The 23,158-nt window shown below is 50.7% G+C and overlaps 2 protein-coding genes across 2 annotated transcripts; both read right to left on the reverse strand.

The window, feature by feature from the left end:
• Nucleotides 1-1,501: 1,501 nt before the first annotated feature.
• LOC135280155 (ribosomal RNA processing protein 1 homolog) lies at nt 1,502-2,519 on the reverse strand. The gene is made up of 3 exons (XM_064387898.1): nt 2,377-2,519; nt 2,059-2,266; nt 1,502-1,741 (listed from the first exon to the last, which is right to left on the reverse strand). The coding sequence occupies exons 1-2, from the start codon at nt 2,398-2,400 to the stop codon at nt 2,063-2,065; spliced, it is 228 nt and encodes a 75-aa protein (XP_064243968.1). The 5' UTR covers nt 2,401-2,519; the 3' UTR covers nt 1,502-1,741; nt 2,059-2,062.
• A 2,251-nt stretch (nt 2,520-4,770) lies between these two features.
• LOC135280469 (ribosomal RNA processing protein 1 homolog) lies at nt 4,771-5,788 on the reverse strand. The gene is made up of 3 exons (XM_064388389.1): nt 5,646-5,788; nt 5,328-5,535; nt 4,771-5,010 (listed from the first exon to the last, which is right to left on the reverse strand). The coding sequence occupies exons 1-2, from the start codon at nt 5,667-5,669 to the stop codon at nt 5,332-5,334; spliced, it is 228 nt and encodes a 75-aa protein (XP_064244459.1). The 5' UTR covers nt 5,670-5,788; the 3' UTR covers nt 4,771-5,010; nt 5,328-5,331.
• Nucleotides 5,789-23,158: the final 17,370 nt, after the last annotated feature.

A 23,158-nucleotide genomic window follows, 5' to 3' on the forward strand; every position in this document is an offset into this window, starting at 1 on the left:
TGGGCCGGCTGATATGCAGAGCAAAACCTGAAAATATACTAGTGATCCTGAGCCTGGGGGATGCAGCTAAACCCAGCCAAAAGCAATTTCTGGAAAGCTGATCCTGGTTTACATTATCTTGAGTTTGGCTTTGCCAACTTCACCAGTCATTTATGAAAAAGCAAACCAAAAACTCAAACCAAATCAGACAAAAACCCAAACAAACAAACAAACCCATGCAGCAAACCAATCAAAGAAATAGATAAAAAACGCCAAATAAAACCAAAGGAAATGAAGAGTTAGTATTAGTTGCGAGGAGAGCACAGCAGGCAAAGGGCTGCTTCCCACAGGATCACCATCAAAAGCCACATAGAACAGCTGCTCCAAAATATACCCAAGAGGAGAAAAAAGAAAAAGTGATGCATGGCAACTTTGGGGGCAGCTCCACATTCAGGTGAAGGACGAGCACGCAGTGGTACAGATCCAGCCTTGCCCACCCTCCAGGCTGCTGTTTGCTCCTGATGAAAGCCCCTTGCAGGACTGTGGCCCCTCTCAGTGCAGTGTCAGTCACTGCCAGAGCTCTCAGCTGAGCCACTGGCATTGCCAGAGTGACATCCAGCCGCAATCCTACTGCCTGCTGAGCATCTGTGGAAGATCCTGAGCATCTTCATGCCTAGGACTGCAAAACAGCTCAGACTTTCTCTGAACTGCTTTTCAGGGCAGGTTTCCATATTCCTGTGAGATCTGTTCATCCCTCAACATGTATGACTTGATGTACAATGATGCATTTGTGTTCCTTCCTTCCTCCTGTGTGCCAGTGAGAAACCATCCATGGCAATGGAGGATGTTGTGTGCAGGGCAATGTATTCCTGGCTTCACTGTCACTCAGCTGAACATGGTCCTTATCTAAGAAGGACTTAGAACTTGCAACAAGTGATAAATTAACCTGCTCCACTCTCCTTAGCATGGGTGTGATGAGTGTTAAGGAAAGCAGCGAGCGTTTGCCAGGATGGGAGCTTGTTCTTTGCCAGGGAGGAGGGAGAAAATCTTGCTTGGAGTAAATAAAGCAACTCTGCTTCCCCAGGAAGAGAAGCAATTAAATATGTGAGTGCTGCATGGAATGATTTGCACAAGGATTGTCTACTATGCAGGAATGTTCCCAATAAACCATGCTTCTCCTGACCTTTATTTTTCTGGGTTTCCACCACATGATAGAAGAGACTCTCAATGAAAAAAAGCAAAACACCTTGTGGGGAGACGTTTTTTCCTTCCCTCAGGCTTCCTCTTTCTTTTGTTCCCTCCAGAGCTCCCACTACATTTCTGCTGTTGTTTGGGGCACGTGCTTCCCTCTTTCCTGATCCCCTGGGCTTCTTTTGGCTCTGGGTGTCATGGACACTCTTAATTGTGGATTTTTTCCCCTTCATCTACTTCTGACCTCCAGCCCTGGGAACCTGGAGCAAGTGGAAACTACAACTTTGCAAAATGCTGCCTGTGCCTGAAGCAAATGCAAGGAGAACTGGGATGTGAAAAATAAAATTTGTTTATTTCAGAAGAACAGCAGCAAAAATACAGAACATATTTACATTCTAAGAATATTTGTAACAACAACAATTGATAGAACATATATACAGAAAAACCTACCTAGCAAAACTATGTGAAACGTATTTACAGAAGTCTTAAAATCTATATTCTAAAGAACAACAACAAAGTGTAAAACATATATACAAAAGGGTGGTGCCTCTGTCGGTGATGTCCATCGCACCTGGAAGAAAAGCAAATGGCACGGTCACTCCAGTCAGGCACACAGGGCTCTTACATGTGCCCCCAGGCTGGCACATGCTGGCCCAGCAGCAGGACTCTGCTACCAGAACTGAGCCTGGCTGGGTCTGGGACGGAGCTTGTGTGGAGCAAAGCAGGCACAGGACAGGCTGTGGATGGCCACCAGAATCCAGTGCCCTGGCTACAATGTCCCTGAGCAGGGAGCACCCAGCCCAGCCCCAGCCTGGCAGCAGGAGACCCTCTCTGCCTGTCTGGCTGCTGGCATTGCTCTTCATGCCAAGATCATGGCCTCTTCCTCACCTTCTTAATCAATATCCATGTTCTCAATGGACTCTTCCATATCCACATCCATCTCTTCGTCCTCAGTCACGTCCACGTCCATCTCTTCTTCATCATCCTCATCCACATCCATCTCTTCCTCTCCAGGGTCTTCTCCGTCTATTTCCATCTCCTCCTCCATATCAATCTTGGTGTCTACCTCCATCTCCTCCTCTCTGTCTGGGACAGCCTGCAGAGGTAGCAAAATTCAGAGGGGGTCCCTGTCCCACTCCATCCCCACAGAGCTCCAGCCCACCCGGGCAGGTGGGGGGTGTCCACCTCCATGGAATGGCACCATACCTCCCTCAGGACAAAGGGGAGCATCCTGCAGGGCTGGATGATGAAATCCTGGCACTCAGGAGCTGTCAGGAATGATCGGGGTATCGGGGGGATAAGAAGAGTGAAAGGCGAGGGCAGGAGCAAGGTGAAGAGCGTGTCAACACAGCGGCCAAGGGTTGTGTTGTGCCCTTTGCTGGGCGCTGGACGTTCCAGCTGGAGCGTGGGCTGTGACATCACAGTTCCCAGGCTCCATCCGAAGTGGACAGTGGAGACCATGGAATGATGGAGTCCCTGAACAGTTGGGCTTGCAAGGGAGCCTGAAGAACAACATCTTGTTCCCAGCTGAGCAGTCTTCCCCCAGAGCATGCTGCTGAGAGCCCTGTTGCCAAGGATGGGGCATGCACAGCCTCTGTGCACAGCCTGGGCCAGTGCCCCACCACCCCCAGTGGAAAAGAGCAGCTTCCTTAGATGCAGCTTCAATCAACCTGCTGCAGTTGAAAGCCATCCCCCCTTGTCCTGTCAGCACAGGCCCTGCTGAACACTCTGTCCCCTTCTTTCTTGCGGGACCCTTCCAGTCCTGCAGAGCCACAGTGAGGCCGCCCAGTGTCTCCTCTCTCCAGGCTGAGCATCCCCAGCCCCACTTGCCCAGCAGTCAGTCACATCAGGGCCAGTCAAGGCTGCAGGGTAGCAAATAGCATCAGGAACTGAGAGATGCAAACTTTAGACCCAGGTTTGCCTCTAAATGTACAAAATTAAGAACAGTGGAGAGGAAGATGGTGGGACACTGGTTCTGTTCTAACTGGTGATTTTTTGTTTCTTCTTTTCTGTCATGCTGACCCAGGTTTTTCTGTTTGAAAGGAAGCTTTGCACAATGTCCATTGTCTTCTGCATGTGTGAAACACCAAGCGGAGTCTGGGCCGGCTGATATGCAGAGCAAAACCTGAAAATATACTAGTGATCCTGAGCCTGGGGGATGCAGCTAAACCCAGCCAAAAGCAATTTCTGGAAAGCTGATCCTGGTTTACATTATCTTGAGTTTGGCTTTGCCAACTTCACCAGTCATTTATGAAAAAGCAAACCAAAAACTCAAACCAAATCAGACAAAAACCCAAACAAACAAACAAACCCATGCAGCAAACCAATCAAAGAAATAGATAAAAAACGCCAAATAAAACCAAAGGAAATGAAGAGTTAGTATTAGTTGCGAGGAGAGCACAGCAGGCAAAGGGCTGCTTCCCACAGGATCACCATCAAAAGCCACATAGAACAGCTGCTCCAAAATATACCCAAGAGGAGAAAAAAGAAAAAGTGATGCATGGCAACTTTGGGGGCAGCTCCACATTCAGGTGAAGGACGAGCACGCAGTGGTACAGATCCAGCCTTGCCCACCCTCCAGGCTGCTGTTTGCTCCTGATGAAAGCCCCTTGCAGGACTGTGGCCCCTCTCAGTGCAGTGTCAGTCACTGCCAGAGCTCTCAGCTGAGCCACTGGCATTGCCAGAGTGACATCCAGCCGCAATCCTACTGCCTGCTGAGCATCTGTGGAAGATCCTGAGCATCTTCATGCCTAGGACTGCAAAACAGCTCAGACTTTCTCTGAACTGCTTTTCAGGGCAGGTTTCCATATTCCTGTGAGATCTGTTCATCCCTCAACATGTATGACTTGATGTACAATGATGCATTTGTGTTCCTTCCTTCCTCCTGTGTGCCAGTGAGAAACCATCCATGGCAATGGAGGATGTTGTGTGCAGGGCAATGTATTCCTGGCTTCACTGTCACTCAGCTGAACATGGTCCTTATCTAAGAAGGACTTAGAACTTGCAACAAGTGATAAATTAACCTGCTCCACTCTCCTTAGCATGGGTGTGATGAGTGTTAAGGAAAGCAGCGAGCGTTTGCCAGGATGGGAGCTTGTTCTTTGCCAGGGAGGAGGGAGAAAATCTTGCTTGGAGTAAATAAAGCAACTCTGCTTCCCCAGGAAGAGAAGCAATTAAATATGTGAGTGCTGCATGGAATGATTTGCACAAGGATTGTCTACTATGCAGGAATGTTCCCAATAAACCATGCTTCTCCTGACCTTTATTTTTCTGGGTTTCCACCACATGATAGAAGAGACTCTCAATGAAAAAAAGCAAAACACCTTGTGGGGAGACGTTTTTTCCTTCCCTCAGGCTTCCTCTTTCTTTTGTTCCCTCCAGAGCTCCCACTACATTTCTGCTGTTGTTTGGGGCACGTGCTTCCCTCTTTCCTGATCCCCTGGGCTTCTTTTGGCTCTGGGTGTCATGGACACTCTTAATTGTGGGTTTTTTTCCCCTTCATCGACTTCTGACCTCCAGCCCTGGGAACCTGGAGCAAGTGGAAACTACAACTTTGCAAAATGCTGCCTGTGCCTGAAGCAAATGCAAGGAGAACTGGGATGTGAAAAATAAAATTTGTTTATTTCAGAAGAACAGCAGCAAAAATACAGAACATATTTACATTCTAAGCATATTTGTAACAACAACAATCGATAGAACATATATACAGAAAAACCTACCTAGCAAAACTATGTGAAACGTATTTACAGAAGTCCTAAAATCTATATTCTAAAGAACAACAACAAAGTGTAAAACATATATACAAAAGGGTGGTGCCTCTGTCGGTGATGTCCATCGCACCTGGAAGAAAAGCAAATGGCACGGTCACTCCAGTCAGGCACACAGAGCTCTTGCATGTGCCCCCAGGCTGGCACATGCTGGCCCAGCAGCAGGACTCTGCTACCAGAACTGAGCCTGGCTGGGTCTGGGACGGAGCTTGTGTGGAGCAAAGCAGGCACAGGACAGGCTGTGGATGGCCACCGGAATCCAGTGCCCTGGCTACAATGTCCCTGAGCAGGGAGCACCCAGCCCAGCCCCAGCCTGGCAGCAGGAGACCCTCTCTGCCTGTCTGGCTGCTGGCATTGCTCTTCATGCCAAGATCATGGCCTCTTCCTCACCTTCTTAATCAATATCCATGTTCTCAATGGACTCTTCCATATCCACATCCATCTCTTTGTCCTCAGTCACGTCCACGTCCATCTCTTCTTCATCATCCTCATCCACATCCATCTCTTCCTCTCCAGGGTCTTCTCCGTCTATTTCCATCTCCTCCTCCATATCAATCTTGGTGTCTACCTCCATCTCCTCCTCTCTGTCTGGGACAGCCTGCAGAGGTAGCAAAATTCAGAGGGGGTCCCTGTCCCACTCCATCCCCACAGAGCTCCAGCCCACCCGGGCAGGTGGGGGGTGTCCACCTCCATGGAATGGCACCATACCTCCCTCAGGACAAAGGGGAGCATCCTGCAGGGCTGGATGATGAAATCCTGGCACTCAGGAGCTGTCAGGAATGATCGGGGTATCGGGGGGATAAGAAGAGTGAAAGGCGAGGGCAGGAGCAAGGTGCAGAGCGTGTCAACACAGCGGCCAAGGGTTGTGTTGTGCCCTTTGCTGGGCGCTGGACGTTCCAGCTGGAGCGTGGGCTGTGACATCACAGTTCCCAGGCTCCATCTGAAGTGGACAGTGGAGACCATGGAATGATGGAGTCCCTGAACGGTTGGGCTTGCAAGGGAGCCTGAAGAACAACATCTTGTTCCCAGCTGAGCAGTCTTCCCCCAGAGCATGCTGCTGAGAGCCCTGTTGCCAAGGATGGGGCATGCACAGCCTCTGTGCACAGCCTGGGCCAGTGCCCCACCACCCCCAGTGGAAAAGAGCAGCTTCCTTAGATGCAGCTTCAATCAACCTGCTGCAGTTGAAAGCCATCCCCCCTTGTCCTGTCAGCACAGGCCCTGCTGAACACTCTGTCCCCTTCTTTCTTGCGGGACCCTTCCAGTCCTGCAGAGCCACAGTGAGGCCGCCCAGTGTCTCCTCTCTCCAGGCTGAGCATCCCCAGCCCCACTTGCCCAGCAGTCAGTCACATCAGGGCCAGTCAAGGCTGCAGGGTAGCAAATAGCATCAGGAACTGAGAGATGCAAACTTTAGACCCAGGTTTGCCTCTAAATGTACAAAATTAAGAACAGTGGAGAGGAAGATGGTGGGACACTGGTTCTGTTCTAACTGGTGATTTTTTGTTTCTTCTTTTCTGTCATGCTGACCCAGGTTTTTCTGTTTGAAAGGAAGCTTTGCACAATGTCCATTGTCTTCTGCATGTGTGAAACACCAAGCGGAGTCTGGGCCGGCTGATATGCAGAGCAAAACCTGAAAATATACTAGTGATCCTGAGCCAGGGGGATGCAGCTAAACCCAGCCAAAAGCAATTTCTGGAAAGCTGATCCTGGTTTACATTATCTTGAGTTTGGCTTTGCCAACTTCACCAGTCATTTATGAAAAAGCAAACCAAAAACTCAAACCAAATCAGACAAAAACCCAAACAAACAAACAAACCCATGCAGCAAACCAATCAAAGAAATAGATAAAAAACGCCAAATAAAACCAAAGGAAATGAAGAGTTAGTATTAGTTGCGAGGAGAGCACAGCAGGCAAAGGGCTGCTTCCCACAGGATCACCATCAAAAGCCACATAGAACAGCTGCTCCAAAATATACCCAAGAGGAGAAAAAAGAAAAAGTGATGCATGGCAACTTTGGGGGCAGCTCCACATTCAGGTGAAGGACGAGCACGCAGTGGTACAGATCCAGCCTTGCCCACCCTCCAGGCTGCTGTTTGCTCCTGATGAAAGCCCCTTGCAGGACTGTGGCCCCTCTCAGTGCAGTGTCAGTCACTGCCAGAGCTCTCAGCTGAGCCACTGGCATTGCCAGAGTGACATCCAGCCGCAATCCTACTGCCTGCTGAGCATCTGTGGAAGATCCTGAGCATCTTCATGCCTAGGACTGCAAAACAGCTCAGACTTTCTCTGAACTGCTTTTCAGGGCAGGTTTCCATATTCCTGTGAGATCTGTTCATCCCTCAACATGTATGACTTGATGTACAATGATGCATTTGTGTTCCTTCCTTCCTCCTGTGTGCCAGTGAGAAACCATCCATGGCAATGGAGGATGTTGTGTGCAGGGCAATGTATTCCTGGCTTCACTGTCACTCAGCTGAACATGGTCCTTATCTAAGAAGGACTTAGAACTTGCAACAAGTGATAAATTAACCTGCTCCACTCTCCTTAGCATGGGTGTGATGAGTGTTAAGGAAAGCAGCGAGCGTTTGCCAGGATGGGAGCTTGTTCTTTGCCAGGGAGGAGGGAGAAAATCTTGCTTGGAGTAAATAAAGCAACTCTGCTTCCCCAGGAAGAGAAGCAATTAAATATGTGAGTGCTGCATGGAATGATTTGCACAAGGATTGTCTACTATGCAGGAATGTTCCCAATAAACCATGCTTCTCCTGACCTTTATTTTTCTGGGTTTCCACCACATGATAGAAGAGACTCTCAATGAAAAAAAGCAAAACACCTTGTGGGGAGACGTTTTTTCCTTCCCTCAGGCTTCCTCTTTCTTTTGTTCCCTCCAGAGCTCCCACTACATTTCTGCTGTTGTTTGGGGCACGTGCTTCCCTCTTTCCTGATCCCCTGGGCTTCTTTTGGCTCTGGGTGTCATGGACACTCTTAATTGTGGGTTTTTTTCCCCTTCATCTACTTCTGACCTCCAGCCCTGGGAACCTGGAGCAAGTGGAAACTACAACTTTGCAAAATGCTGCCTGTGCCTGAAGCAAATGCAAGGAGAACTGGGATGTGAAAAATAAAATTTGTTTATTTCAGAAGAACAGCAGCAAAAATACAGAACATATTTACATTCTAAGCATATTTGTAACAACAACAATCGATAGAACATATATACAGAAAAACCTACCTAGCAAAACTATGTGAAACGTATTTACAGAAGTCCTAAAATCTATATTCTAAAGAACAACAACAAAGTGTAAAACATATATACAAAAGCGTGGTGCCTCTGTCGGTGATGTCCATCGCACCTGGAAGAAAAGCAAATGGCACGGTCACTCCAGTCAGGCACACAGAGCTCTTGCATGTGCCCCCAGGCTGGCACATGCTGGCCCAGCAGCAGGACTCTGCTACCAGAACTGAGCCTGGCTGGGTCTGGGACGGAGCTTGTGTGGAGCAAAGCAGGCACAGGACAGGCTGTGGATGGCCACCGGAATCCAGTGCCCTGGCTACAATGTCCCTGAGCAGGGAGCACCCAGCCCAGCCCCAGCCTGGCAGCAGGAGACCCACTCTGCCTGTCTGGCTGCTGGCATTGCTCTTCATGCCAAGATCATGGCCTCTTCCTCACCTTCTTAATCAATATCCATGTTCTCAATGGACTCTTCCATATCCACATCCATCTCCTCGTCCTCAGTCACATCCACGTCCATCTCTTCTTCAACATCCTCATCCACATCCATCTCTTCCTCTCCAGGGTCTTCTCCGTCAATTTCCATCTCCTCCTCCATATCAATCTTGGTGTCTACCTCCATCTCCTCCTCTCTGTCTGGGACAGCCTGTAGAGGTAGCAAAAGCTCAGAGGGGGTCCCTATCCCACTCCATCCCCACAGAGCTCCAGCCCACCTGGGCAGGTGGGGGGTGTCCACCTCCATGGAATGGCACCATACCTTCCTCAGGACAAAGGGGAGCATCCTGCAGGGCTGGATGATGAAATCCTGGCACTCAGGAGCTATCAGGAATGATCGGATTATCGGGGGGATAAGAAGAGTGAAAGGCGAGGGCAGGAGCGAGGTGAAGAGCGTGTCAACACAGCGGCCAAGGGTTGTGTTGTGCCCTTTGCTGGGCGCTGGACGTTCCAGCTGGAGCGTGGGCTGTGACATCACAGTTCCCAGGCTCCATCTGAAGTGGACAGTGGAGACCATGGAATGATGGAGTCCCTGAACGGTTGGGCTTGCAAGGGAGCCTGAAGAACAACATCTTGTTCCCAGCTGAGCAGTCTTCCCCCAGAGCATGCTGCTGAGAGCCCTGTTGCCAAGGATGGGGCATGCACAGCCTCTGTGCACAGCCTGGGCCAGTGCCCCACCACCCCCAGTGGAAAAGAGCAGCTTCCTTAGATGCAGCTTCAATCAACCTGCTGCAGTTGAAAGCCATCCCCCCTTGTCCTGTCAGCACAGGCCCTGTTGAACACTCTGTCCCCTTCTTTCCTGCGGGACCCTTCCAGTCCTGCAGAGCCACAGTGAGGCCGCCCAGTGTCTCCTCTCTCCAGGCTGAGCATCCCCAGCCCCACTTGCCCAGCAGTCAGTCACATCAGGGCCAGTCAAGGCTGCAGGGTAGCAAATAGCATCAGGAACTGAGAGATGCAAGCCTTAGACCCAGGTTTGCCTCTAAATGTACAAAACTAATAACAGTGGAGAGGAAGATGGTGGGACACTGGTTCTGTTCTAACTGGTGATTTCCTTTTTTCTCCTTCTTCTTTTCTGTCGTGCTGACCCAGGTTTTTCTGTTTGAAAGGAAGCTTGGCATACTGTCCATTGTCTTCTCCATTTGTGAAACACCAAGCAGAGACTGGGTAGGCTGATGATGCTGGGCAAAACGTGAAAATACAATAGTGATCCTGACCCTGGGGGATTCAACTAAACCCAGCCAAAAGGAATTTCTGGAAAGTCAAGCCTGCTTTACATTATCCTAAATTTGGCTATGCCAACTTCACCACTCATTTATAAAAAAGCAAACAAAAAACTCAAACCAAAACAGACAAAAACAAAAACAAACAAACACACAAGAAACCCCTGCAAACGAATCAAACAAATAGATCAAAATCCCCAAATAAAACTTCAGGGAATGAGGAGTTAGTATTAGTTGCGAGGATAGCACAGCAGGCAAATGGCTGCTTCCCACAGGATCACCATCAAAAGCCACATAGAACAGCTGCTCCAAAATATACCCAAGAGGAGAAAAAGAAAAAGCGATGCATGGTAACTTTGGGGGCAGTTCCACATTCAGGTGAAGGATGAGCACGCAGTGGTACAGATCCAGCCTTGCCCACCCTCTAGGCTGCTCCTTGCTCCTGATGAAAGCCCCTTGCAGGACTGTGGCCCCTCTCAGTGCAGTGTCAGTCACTGCCAGAGCTCTCAGCTGAGCCACTGGCATTGCCAGAGTGACATCCAGCCGCAATCCTACTGCCTGCTGAGCATCTGTGGAAGATCCTGAGCATCTTCATGCCTAGGACCCCAAAACAGCTCAGGATTTCTCTGAACTGCTTTTCAGGGCAGGTTTCCATATCCCTGTGAGATCTGTTCATCCCTCAACACGTCTGACTTGATGTACAATGATGCATTTGGCTTCCTTCCTTCCTTCCTCCTGTGTGCCAGTGAGAAACCATCCATGGCAATGGAGGATGTTGTGTGCAGGGCAATGTATTCCTGGCTTGCCATTTTGCTTCACTGTCACTCAGCTGAACATGGTCCTTATCTAAGAAGGACTTCGAAGAAATGGGTAGGAATTTTGGCTCTGAGAGGAGCAGAAAGCACATTTTCTACACCACATTCCGAGCAGATGCCCTTTCCTTGGCAGAACAGTGATTGCCATTCATTATCCTGGGAAGAATGGGAAGACCCATTCAGAGATCCCAGGTTCAGCTGGCCTTTGGCTTTGTCTCCCTCATTTCACATGTCCAATTTCAAGGGCCATTAGAAGAGCCACATGTTTGCCTTGCTGCCCAGAAGTGCTCTAGTTATTGCCAGGGAAAAACCCAAAACTTGGCTGTCCTGTGGTGTGGTAGAAATCCCACCACAATTGTGACTCTGTGAGCAAAGACAGCCGGTGCTTTTTGGGGCTGTAACAGCTGAGAGTGTGGCAGAGCAGGTTTGATATTATTTTTAGAGTCCTGAAATCATTGTTCCCAAAACAATCTTTCTCTCCTGTCTTCTGTTATCAACTGTGGAACAGAGAAAATGGAAAAGAGCTGAGTTTTGTTTAAATTGGCTTTATTTTTAAGTCTTCAAATAGTGTCAGTTCGATGCATGATACTTTAGAAATTGGATTAGTAGCAGCTATTTCATCCCATCAGAGAGGTGGGATTGAAGACTTCCAACAACAGAAACACTGGATATGCAAGAGCTCAGTTTCCCACCCCTCACAAAAGTAACTTGCTGTACTCTTTTCAGCAGCCTCAGCCAGATCTATTAAAACACTGCTCCAAAAAACAATATAATGAAAATGTTCCAGCAAATGAAAAGGAAACAGGACAGGCTGTGAGGATCAGGGCCAGAGCAGAGCCAGGGAGAAGAATGATTGTTGCATTGGATGGAGCTGTGCCTTCCCTTGGCCTTGTTGGCTGACAATAAATGAACATCCCTCTGTGTCTTGGGCAGCTCCTTCTCCAAGGAAAGCAGGTGGGATTTGGAGCCAAAGAGCTGAAACCTGCAGGACCAGCCTGGGCTGGAGGGAGTTCAGATTTGCACAAGGCTGCTCTGAGCACCAGGGCTTGGATGGGGGAAATGGTGGGGTGGAGGTAGGGACAGAGTCTGATTGATTGTCAGCCATGAAGGGTCTTGATTTTCATATCTATTCAGACTGCATGAGGAGGTACTTGGATTCAGTGCCAATTGGAGATTGCATATATCAATGAATTAACAGGAAAAATACCTAAACAGGATCTGAAAAATGTTTTCTGTCTTTAAATAGAATATATTCAGTTTGAATAGGCTTCTGAAATCTCTCTAATTAACCACAAATTCTTTAAACACTTAAATAAAATTATTCCCAGAGGATGAGCTTATTAAGGTGTTCGGAATGTTAATGAGCCCTGGGACACTGAATTCCTTAACTAAAGAACTGAAGGCTGAACAAGCCTCTAGAGCAGTGAAATCCAGCAGCAGCCTCCAAGTTGCTGAGGATGTCAGCAGCCCCCACTGAGGCCATCCCTGCCCAGAGACCGTGGGGGAATGGGCAGACAAGGACAGCGTCCCTGGGACTGGGCCAGCAGAACTCAGAGGCACCAGCGGCTCCAGCTGGGAAATGGAGTGTGGAATGTGGCTGGGAAAGCCCTGCCTGGGCTGTGCCAAGCAGGACAGACAAGGCCCTGACTCCCATCCCCCAGACAACTCTCTCAGTGAGACATTTAAAAGGAATTACAATTGTTTGTCTTTTCTGAGTTGGATGTACTGGAGAAATACTGACAACAGATTCTCAGGAGCTCAAAACAACAAAACAGCCTTTACAGGGAACTTTAGAAAATCAGAAACACTTTAGCAAAATTTTTCATAGGACATTCAATCACCGAAATACACTTCTCAAAGCATTAACTTGGCCCATTCATCTTCACAAACTCTAAGCGTGTTCCATTTTAATTTACTCAATATTTTCAAATGGATCGAAATAGAAGACAGAAAGGGAGAAAGACAAAAAAGATATAGAGCAGCACACACAGAGCTACCAACTCCTGGATTCCAGCGGTGCTCATATGGAAATTCCAAGAGGAGGTCAGGTCAAGATGTGTGCTTGCCTTGTGGTCAGCCTTCAATACCCCTTGATCTTCCTGGGCCCTTTCCCCAGGTGGGACTTGGGCTCATTTGGTCACTCAGGAGCTGGGCTGGGGCTCCAGAGGTGGCTGTGGAGCATTGCCTGTGCTGTGCCAGGGACTGGCAGCCACTGCTGGGCTGGGATAGAGGCTCTGGGGGGATTGGGGTTCCAGGGCAGGGCAAGGCTGGATCTGCCCCTTTCTCCCCCACACACAAAATGTTTGGAGCCAACAATCTCCTCCATTCTGTCACAGTAGGCAATGTTGGAGGTGAAATCCCAGTTCTGGCCATGGGCACCTGGATGTCAAGGACAGTTCTTTTCCATTGGAAGCAAAGCACAGAGCCCCAGTGTTTGGAAGGCAAGTGAGAGCCAAGGCCTGCCAGAGTTGTCAGTAATGGCAGATTTTTCTGGGAGTTCTCGCTGGATATAGGGAATTTTGGAGGTGGAAGCCCAGTGGTGGCCATGGGAGCCTGGAGAAGCAGGACAGTTCTTTCCCATAGGAAGGAAAGCACGGAGCCTTCCCCAGGCTTTTGGGGACAGATGGGAAATGACCATGAAACCATTGCCAGCCAGACTTGTCCTGGCAATATTCCTGTGGGAACAATCCCTGGATATAAGGAAATTTGGAGGTGAAATCCCAGTTCTTTTCCATGGGTGCCTGGAGGAGAAGGAGAGTTCTTTTCCATAGGAAGGAAACCACAGAGCCTCAGTATTTCAGTAGGAGGTGAGAAGAGATTCTCAACATGTCAAGGACTGCTGGACCAGTCAGGGGACCTGGGAGGCCAAACCAGCCAGATCTGTACTGTGTTCCCTTAGTTTTATGGTGCCTCATAGTGTCACAATGATGCCTGGGTTCCATGAAGCCTTGCAGTGTCACAATGGTCCCAATTATTCCATAAGGCCTTGCAGTGTCACAATGGTCTCCATGGTTCCCCAGGGCCTACAATGACACGTGACTCCTCTGCTCCATGAGCCCTGCAATGTCACAATGGACCTTTGCACCCTGGATGTTTGTGGTGTCAGAATGGTCTCCTTTGGCACCCCAGTGCCACAATGGACCATTGATGACAGGAAGCCTCTCTGTGTCACCCTGGAGCTTTGGTTCCATGCAGCTCTGCAGTGTCACAATGGTCTCCTTTGATTATCCAGTGTCACAATGGACCACTGATGACATCAGGCCCCACAACGTCACAATGGACCTTTGGCTCCATGCAGCCTTGCAGTGTCACAAAGACCTCTTGGTTTCACAAGGCCCCATAGTATCACAATGGTCCTCTTGGTTCTGTGGGGACCCCCAGGGTCACAATGGTCTCACTAGTTCCATGAGGCCTCACAATGTCACAATGCTTTGCTTATTCCATGGGGCCTCATAGTGTCACAATGGTCTCCATTATTCCATGAGTACCCTCAGTATCACAATGGTCTCCTTGCTTCCATGGTGCCCCTTAGTGTCACAATGGTTCCTTGGTTCCACGAGGCTGTGAAGTCTCTTAATGGTGTCTCCATGGTTCCATGAGGCCTTGCAATGTCACAATGGACCTTTGGCTCCATGGAGTCTCTCAGTATCACAAGGGCCCCTTGGTTCCATGACACCTCAAAGTGTCATAATGTTCTCCACACTTCCATGAGGCCCCAAGTGTGTAACAATGGACACCTGGTTTGATGGGTCCTCTCAGTGTCACCACGATCCCTACATTCCATGGAGCCACACAGAGTCAGTACTGTTCCCTTGGTTCCAGGAGGCTCAGCAATGTCATAGTCCTCTCCATGATTCTATGAAGCTCTGCAGTTTCACAATGGTCCCTCGGTGTCACAGGGGCCCACAATGTCACAATGGTCCCTTGGTGTCACAGGGCCCCACAGTGTCACCATGGTCCCTTGGTTCCATGGGCCCTGTGCTGCTGCATTCCCCCCTCCCCTTCTGAGCCCTGCCAGCTCAGAAATGCTCCTTGGGCCTCGGCCTTGGCCAACAGCCCCTGGGCTCAGCTCCTCTGCAGCTCAGCACAAACACTGTCTGCTCCAGCCACTGCTGCTGCCCAACCAGCTCCTGGTTTCTGTAGGAGCAGCCCTGGGAACTGGTTTTGTTCCCTCAGTGGCACAACATCCCTGTTCTCACACTGCCAAAGAAAGCTGTTGATGCCAAGTGCGGCCAGGATGAACCATTGCTGGGACTGAAGCCCCTCTCTTGGGGCCCTACAAACAGCGCTCCAAAAGGAGCCCCTTGGAGCTCTCCTGGGCCAGCGACTCCGTCTGAGTGGGGCCTCTCCCAGCTGGGAAATCTCCCGTTTGCTGCACTCAGGGATCCCAAACAACGAGGGAGCCTGGGCCGATCCCCCCACTCCTCCAGCCTCAACCCTTCACCTGCTGGGTAGATGCCAAAGCATCCACAGGGAGCATTTCCTGCCCTCAGGGGAATTTCTCACAGGTGCCTTGCACTGACTCTTTGTGTCTGTGTGCACACAGGAGTGCCTGTGCTGGGGAAATGTGGCAGAAATGCTGCTCTCTGAGGGGTTGGAGTGCCTTGGATAGCTGAGTCAGTCAGGCCCGTAAGTGAGGTTAAATCATAAGCTGTAAGTGAAATTAAATGCTGCTAAGAATTGTTCTTTTGCTAAGTTGTTACATTTAATATAAGTTATTAGCTAAGTTAAATATTGTTACATGTTATTCCTCTTTTAAATTGATAAGTCATCGGTTATAAGTTAGGTTAAATACTGTTAAGTGCTGTTCTTTTGCTTCATTGTGAAGTTTAAGGTATCAGTTAAGGTTAAGGTATAAGTTAAGTCCTGTTAAGCTTGAGCTCTGTTTAGTCCTGTTCAGCTTTTAGGCCGTATTCCTTTTGTCCTTGCCTTCACTGTCCTGTTGTCACACACACACACACCACACACACACACACACAGGGTCAGGTCTTGGTTTATTTCTGGTTTGATTGTCGGGATTTTGTATGGTTTTGTTGTTGCTTTGTTTCCTTGGTGTGCCTGAAGTGTCCAGTCAAGAGTGACTCTTACCAAGGAACTTTGTGGTGCTGTCACTTAATATTAAATCTGGTTGTTGCTGATCTCTTGCTGGGGATTTTTTCAGTGCTCTCAAGCCCTCGTTTGTAACAGGGTGAAGGAGCCCTGGCCCAGGCTCTGGCCCTGGGGGACACGGGGAGGCTGCCGGGGGGTCCCTGTCCCCCTGTTCCACCCCCCATGGCCCCGGCCCCCTGTCCCCGTGTCAGGCTCTGGGGTCAATCTCATGGAACATCCTCTGGGAGAGGCTGCGGCGCTGGGGGCGGGGGGACCCTGGGGGACAGGGGACCCTGCTGTGCACGAGCAGCGTTGGACTGCTCTGGGGGAACTGTGAGGGGGGCTGGGGCAGAGTGACCTCCCCAGTGACCTCACACAGCCCCTGTGACCTCACACAGCTCCTGTGATGTCACAAAGCCCCTGTGACATCACACAGCCCATTTGTGATGTCACAGCCCACATTACGATGTCACAGTTATTGTAGTGATATTACACAACCTACCCTGGGATGTCACACAGCCATTTTGTGATGTCACAACCCCTCTCTGATGTCACACAGATACCCTGTGATGGCAGAATCCATTCTATGATGTCCAGCCTATGATGTCACAGAGCCTACTCTATGATGTCACAGGCAACTCAGTGATGGCACACAACTGCTCTGTGATGTCACAGCCTGCTCTGTGATGTCACAAAGCAGCTTCATGATATCAAAGGGCCAGTGCTGGGATACCATTCTGTGATATTATAAATCTGCACTGTGATGTCACAGAAGATTTGGTGATGTCACAAACTCACCATGTGATGTCCCAGTCTGTTCTGTGATGTCACAGCTGGCTCTATGATGTTACTCCATCACGCGGTGATGTCACAACCCACTCTCTGATGTCACAGAGTCACCTTCCATGATGGCAGAGGCTACTCCATGGCCTCACACCCTACTCTATGATGTAACAGACAGCTTTGTGATGTCACAACCCCCTCCGTGATGTTACACAATCCTCTCTGTGATGCCATATTGCCACTCTGTAATGTCACAGCACACACTTTCACATCACAACCCGCTCTATGATGTCATACAGAATCCCCTCTGTGATGCTGTTGCTACTCAATGACCTCACACAAGAAACTCTGTGATGTCATAGCCCAACCTGTGACCTCACACAGCCCACTCTGTGCTGTCACACAGCCCCTTGCTGACATCACAGCTGCTCTGTGCCTCTAGGACACAGCCACAGAGGTGCCGCTGTGACACAGCCCCTCTGGGACATCCCCCAGCCCCTGCCAGTGCTGAGCCCCTCTCAGCTCTGTCTGTGCCTAGCTGGTGTCCCTGAGCTGCCCTGCCAGTGCCCCAGCCCTGCTGGGCTGTGCACAGGAGCTGCTTCTGGCCAGAGCTGTCTCTCTGCAGCGCTGCCCTTGCCAGGAGCTGCCTCTGGGCCAGGAGCCCGGCCCAGCTCAGCAGCACAGACACAGCACAAGGACTTTAATGACCCTCTGGGGCTTTGGTGCTCTTTGTGTCTGCACAAGTTGGCTGTGTCAGGGCCTTGCAGCTGCTGCCCATCCCTGTGCCCTGTGCAGCCCAGGCTGTCCTACGGTGTCCCTGCCCTGTGCCTCTGTCCCTGCAGGCTGTTGTCATCCCCCGGCTGCCCCACCTGGCTGGCCCCTTCCTTTGCTGACAGCTCTGCCTCCTGCCTGCCTCTGCCTGCCCACACAAAGCCTTGGGCTGCTCCAGGGTCCTTCTGGGGGATGTGTTGCATCCCAACCCTGCCCTGGGAGGGGAATTCTTTTGTCCTCATGTCCAGTCTGGGGCTCCCCAGCTGCCCCTGTGTTGTGTTCCACCACAGTGAGGGGCGCAACAATTCCCTCAGGGCCCCGGAGTCTCAGACCTCAGGCAGGCACGGATGACCAACAGGGAAAGGATGGCAACAGGATGGATCTCGTTTAGGAAAACCCAGGATCCTTTATTGTGCCAGGGAACCAAGACAAGAAATGAAGGGGGTGGGGTCATGGGTTTAGAGGTGAAGTTTAGGGTCGGGGTCCAACAGCAGAGGGAGCAGGGGACTGGAAATGGGTGGATCGAGGAGGACAACCAAAAAAAAAATCTAAGCTGGAGACATTGCAGTAGAATTTAAACCAATAAGGGTACAGAAAAGGAACAACATTCTGGGCCCATTCCTTATTTTACCAAATGGGGTGGAGTGTCTTTTCCCGGGATTGCAGAGGCACACCCCACAGGGTGGAGGGGTGGAATCTGCTTTCAATTACACCCATCGCCCGATGGTGTCTGTCTGGGTAGAATCCCTACCTCATGGGGCAGGGGCACTCCACACCCTTGGTGCCATTATTTCTTTCTCTAGCTGCTTTTTACAAGAAAAACTCCTTTCTGATACAACCCTTCACTCCCTCCCGGACTACTCCTGTTCTGTCCTCAGACACCACACCACTGAGCCCAGATCCATCAGCCTCTCCATGCTGGTTATGTGATGAGGCCTCCAAACCCCATCTTGGGAGATTTTTCAGTATTCTCCAGGTCTGTGAAAATGGAAAAATAGTGGTCAAAGTTATTTTCTCCCAAATCTTGCAGTGACAGAACAAGGGTCAATATCTCTAAACTAAATGAGGGTGGATTTACATTTCTTAAAAGGAGGAAATATTTTACAATGATGAGAGTGGCACAAAACTGCAACTGTTTTTCCAGAGAAGTAGATGCCTCATCCTCGGAATTGTCCAAGAGCAGGAGCTTTGTGCAACTGGACCCATTGAAACCCCCTCATCCCAAAGGACAGAATTCCTGTTGTGTGGGTTCTCTGATGTGCTGGGTGCCCTCACAACGCTTCTGGCCAGAACGTCTGCTGAGGGCAGCCAGGCTGCTGCAGGGGCAGTGACCTCACAGCCATCACCATGGCAGCCCTGTCCCCTGGGCCTGGCTCTGCCTTTTCCTCTGCCCCTGCCTTGTCTCTGCTGGCATGAAGAGTTTTGTCATTCATATCTTGTCCCCAAGGTGCAGGGGCCAATGGCTTCCCAGCCAGGCTCCTGGAGCAGAAGTGGCTTTTCAGAGCCCAGGCAGAAATGAGCCCTGAGGCAGCAGCGCTGCAGTGCTGGCCACCAGGCCGGGCTGCCAAGGGAGGCTTCTGGCCATGCCCTGCAAGCAGCTGCTGCTGCCAAGGTGCCTTTGGTGCCTCAGGCTCTGCCTGGCACAGCTCCCAGCACGGCACTCTGCCCTTGTGCCCGAGCCCTTCCCTGTGCTGGGGCTGGCCTGGGGCTTTTCCTGCAGCGGGACCTGCCCTGCTCCTGGCACAGGAAAGGCAGTTCCTGCTGGAGCAGGAGGCTCTGCCTACAATGGGCTCCGTTTGCAAAGCCCCCAGTGGGAAATGAAGGAGGAGGGTCATGCTGCTTTTCGGGTGAATAAAGCTGAAACCAGCCTGACTTCTCCATCCCAAAGTTCAACATCCTCAGAGGGAGCTGAAGCTGTGGCAGAGCGGGAAAAATGCCCAGAGAAAGGAACAACCAAGGGACAGCAATGAAAGCTTCTGCAGAGCTGCTGAGCTGGCCCAGCCTGGGCACATCTGACTGACAGGGCAGCACTTCAGACTAGAAAAGCCCCATCCCAGATTTTAACAGCAGCATGTCCTGACATTTCCCTTCTTGGGGAGTGTGGAGATTCCTCCCTGCAGTGGAGACACCCCTCAAGGTCACTCCTCAAGGCTACACCAAAGAGATATGCCCATGATCATTGGTCTGGGGGAGAGACATCAATCTCTGTTTAATTACTGGTTTTGTTTTAATACAGTTGCTTTGAAATCACTTCGGAGTGGTCTATATAAATTAATATGTTACTCTTATATCTTGGTGTAAAAATTTCAGATTAAGATAATTTTGCCTCATCATTACCATAGTAGATACTTATATAAATATCTTTGGTTTGCTATCCTTCATCCTGTGGGACAAATTCTATAAAGGCTTAATTCCACTTTGATAATTCTTTACACATGAAGGCTTGAAAAGTCTGGAGATGACATTGGAACCAGCTCCTCCAATGTTGTTCTCACAGAAAGAATTTCGAAAGCCTGGAGGTCCTTGGGGGAATTTGGGTGTGGATATGGCACTGTGGTCAGAGACAGAGATAACAAGATAAGGTTTCTCATTAATTGGTCTGGGAACATTTAGGGAGCTGGAGAGAAAGAATTGTAAACTATCCACAGGTGGTATTTGTAATAAGATGTTTTTTTCCATAAAGATGTTTAATGAATGTGTTGATTAAATGACCAATGAGGTCCACCTGTAGCAAACCAAGGTATGAAAGAAGAGGATTGAATAAATAGGCAGCTTTTAGCCCTTAGCTTTCTGGTCCATGTCATCTCTGAATCAGTGATGACATTTGGGAATCTATGAGGGCTATTGGGGATCCTCTCTGCACGTTGTGTCCTAAAAGGAGCTTCTCTAGTAAACTTTGCCTGAAGCTCCCACTGTGCCTATGACAGGAACCCCTGTGAGTGTCTGGGACATCCCGGCTCTTTGGCAGCCTGGGGACTCCTGGGATGTCACTGTGGAGCCCCCGTGACAGATCGGTGCCTTTGCAGCCCAAGGTGCCCTGGGATGTCACTGTGGAATGGCTGTGACAGCCTCTGAACACAGGGCTCTTTACCATTCCCAGAAACCCCTGGGAGGTCTCCATGGAGCCCCTGTCTCTGCCTGTGACATTCCAGCTCTTGAACAGCCTGGAGACTCTTGGAAAGTGACTATGGAGCCCCTCTGAGTGCCTGTGACAAATGTGATCCTTGGCAGGAAACCATCCCCAGCCCCCTGTTGCTATGCTCAGTTTCCATGGCAACCATCAGCAGCCCCCTGTTGCTATGGTCAGTCCCTTGGCAGCTCCATGCAGACCCCATGCCAGGGGTGGTTGCCATGGACACCAGCACAGGCCTGCAGCCAGAGCCCGTTGCCATGGCAACCATTGGCAGTCCCATCCCCAGGGTCATGGGATCCCAGATCCACAGAATTGGCTGAGCTGGGAGGGACCCATCAGGATCCTGGAGTCCAACTGCTGGCCCTGCACAGGACACCCCAACAATGCCAGCCTGGGCCTGGCAGCGTTGTCCAAACACTGCTGGAGCTCAGAGAGCCCTGGAGCTGGGAGCCTTCCCTGGGGAGCCTGGGCAGTGCCCCAGCAGCCTCTGGGGAAAAACCTTTTCCTGAGATCCAACCTGAGCCTGCCCCGACTCAGCTGCAGCCGTTCCCTCCAGTCCTGTCCCTGGGCAGCAGCGGGAAGAGGTTCCCACAGCCCCAGCCAGGGACCCGCTCCCAAGGCTGTTGCCATGGCCACCAGGGCTTGGTTTCCACGGGCTGAGGTTTAGGACTTCGGGTCCCCAGTTTCCTGCTCCCGCTAAAACCGCGCTGCCCTCACTGCCCTCCCACCTCCCATCGAAAGCACAAAAGGCAAAGATCAGAGGCTGGGATAAGAACAATGTATTGGGAATAGCAACAAGACAAAGAACAAAGAGCAACAGAAACAATATCGATAACAGCAGGGAAGAAGAGAAAGGATTTGCAGGAAAAACTACATTACCACTGACTGCCTCTACCCAACCATGTTTATCCTCGCTCCTGGGAAGGACACCCTTCTCTTCAGGGAGACAGGGAGTCTCGTTCGTGCTCCTGGCACTGACTAGAAATGGGAGTGAATGTAATGACAGGGCCATGGCCTGACCCTCATGTTATTTGATCCCACATCATGTCGTTGGCAAGGGTAGGAAAAGGTACAGGTGTCTTCCCAGCATGTATCACAGGGACCATCGATCACCAGGGCTCTTCCCAACGTGGGTCTTACAATGGGGGATGAAGCTGCAACTGGGCATGAAGCTCTTCCTGCAACTACGGCATTTGCAGGGCTTCCCTTACTGGTGCCTCCGTTGGTGTTGGGTCAAGTGAGAGCTCTGGGTGAAGCTCTTCCCACACTGGGGACACTCGTAGGGCCTCTTCCCAGTGTGGATGCGCCAGTGGGTGATGAGGGTCAAGTTGTGCTTGAAGCCCTGCCCGCAGTCGGGGCAGCGGAAGGGCCTCTCCTCTGTGTGAATCCGCTCATGCAGGAGGAGATTGAAGCTGGTCTGAAACTTCTTCCCACACTGGGGACACTTGTAGGGCCTCTCCCCGGTGTGGATGCACCAGTGTCTGATGAGGTTGGAGTTGTTCTTGAAGCCCTTCCTGCAGTCAGGGCAGCAGAAGGGCTTCTCCTTGGTGTGAATCTGCTCATGCAGGAGGAGACTGGAGCTGGTGGCAAACCTCTTCTGGCACTCGGGACACTCATACGGCTTCTCCCCAGTGTGGATGCGTTCATGCCTCACAAGTTCTGAGCTGCACCTGAAGCCCTTCCCACATTCCCCACACTCACAGGCTCATTCCCCAGTGTGGATCATCTGGTGGCAGAGAAGGTGGGAGCTCTGCCTGAAACTCTTCCCACACTCCAAGCACTTGTAAGGCTTCTCCCCATCATGAAGCTGCTCATGGGAGAACAGCTTTGAGCTCTGGCTGAAGCTCTGTCTACCTTCCTGGAACAGGGCGGGTCTTTCCCCCTCAGAGCAACCTGGGCTGGATTTGCAGGCCCTCCTCCTGTGGGATCTCTGAGGCTTTTTCTCCCCCTTGGGTTTCTGCCCTGTGGCATCGCTCAGAACAGCCTCTGCCATGAGGTTCTGCCATGGGGATTTGTCCTCCCTGGTCTCCATCCTCAGATCATTGTCTGGGGGAGGAAGGACAAGGAGAGGATGGGATTTGACTCTGTGCAATAGGGAAGGGGAAGGAGATCTCCCCAGTGCATCCCCAGCAGGATGGCGTTAGCAGCGAGGTTGTCTTACAGCCATGATGGGCTGGAAGATGGAGCAGGAGAGAGAGGGAAAGGGGCAATGACTTCTGCCTCACCTGTCTCAGTGTCACGGGGCTTCTTCCTCTTCCTCACAGCCACCCCCTCCATTTGGCCAAGGTTTGGGAATGGGAAATCCTGGTTTGGGGAAAAACATAATGTATGAGCACATTGGGTTAGGGGGTTCCTCCTGCCCAAGTCCATCTCTAGTGCTGCAGCACATCCACAACGAGCCCCTGTGAGCAACCTGCACTCCCAGAGCCTGGAGTACGCTTGCTTAATCTGCTGATGGACAAGGCCAGAGGCAGGTCTGTGTGCACAGTTCCAAACACAGTTTATTGCAATGCAGAGGGTCCAGGGACAGAGACAAAATGGGGCTGAGGACACAGGGTTTGATAAGGGGGGAAGGGGCGGGTCTGAGGGCCAAGGGCCAATGGGAACTGAGCACAGGTGGCGCAGAGGAGGGGCAGCCAACTGGGGAACCAATGAGGTAATGGGGCGGAGCATTGCAGTAAACCGGGACCAATGG

Source organism: Passer domesticus, chromosome 13 (assembly GCF_036417665.1).
Source record: "Passer domesticus isolate bPasDom1 chromosome 13, bPasDom1.hap1, whole genome shotgun sequence".
NCBI classification, from domain to species: domain Eukaryota; kingdom Metazoa; phylum Chordata; class Aves; order Passeriformes; family Passeridae; genus Passer; species Passer domesticus.

What these genes read in the sequence shown, in the direction of transcription:
- LOC135280469 (XM_064388389.1), bottom strand. Translation starts at nt 5,669, where the DNA reads ATGCTCCCCTTTGTCCTGAGGGAG. An exon ending in TCCCCTTTGTCCTGAGGGAG is followed by an intron (nt 5,536 to 5,645) that starts GTATGGTGCCAT and finishes CTACCTCTGCAG; the next exon opens with GCTGTCCCAGACAGAGAGGA.
- LOC135280155 (XM_064387898.1), bottom strand. Translation starts at nt 2,400, where the DNA reads ATGCTCCCCTTTGTCCTGAGGGAG. An exon ending in TCCCCTTTGTCCTGAGGGAG is followed by an intron (nt 2,267 to 2,376) that starts GTATGGTGCCAT and finishes CTACCTCTGCAG; the next exon opens with GCTGTCCCAGACAGAGAGGA.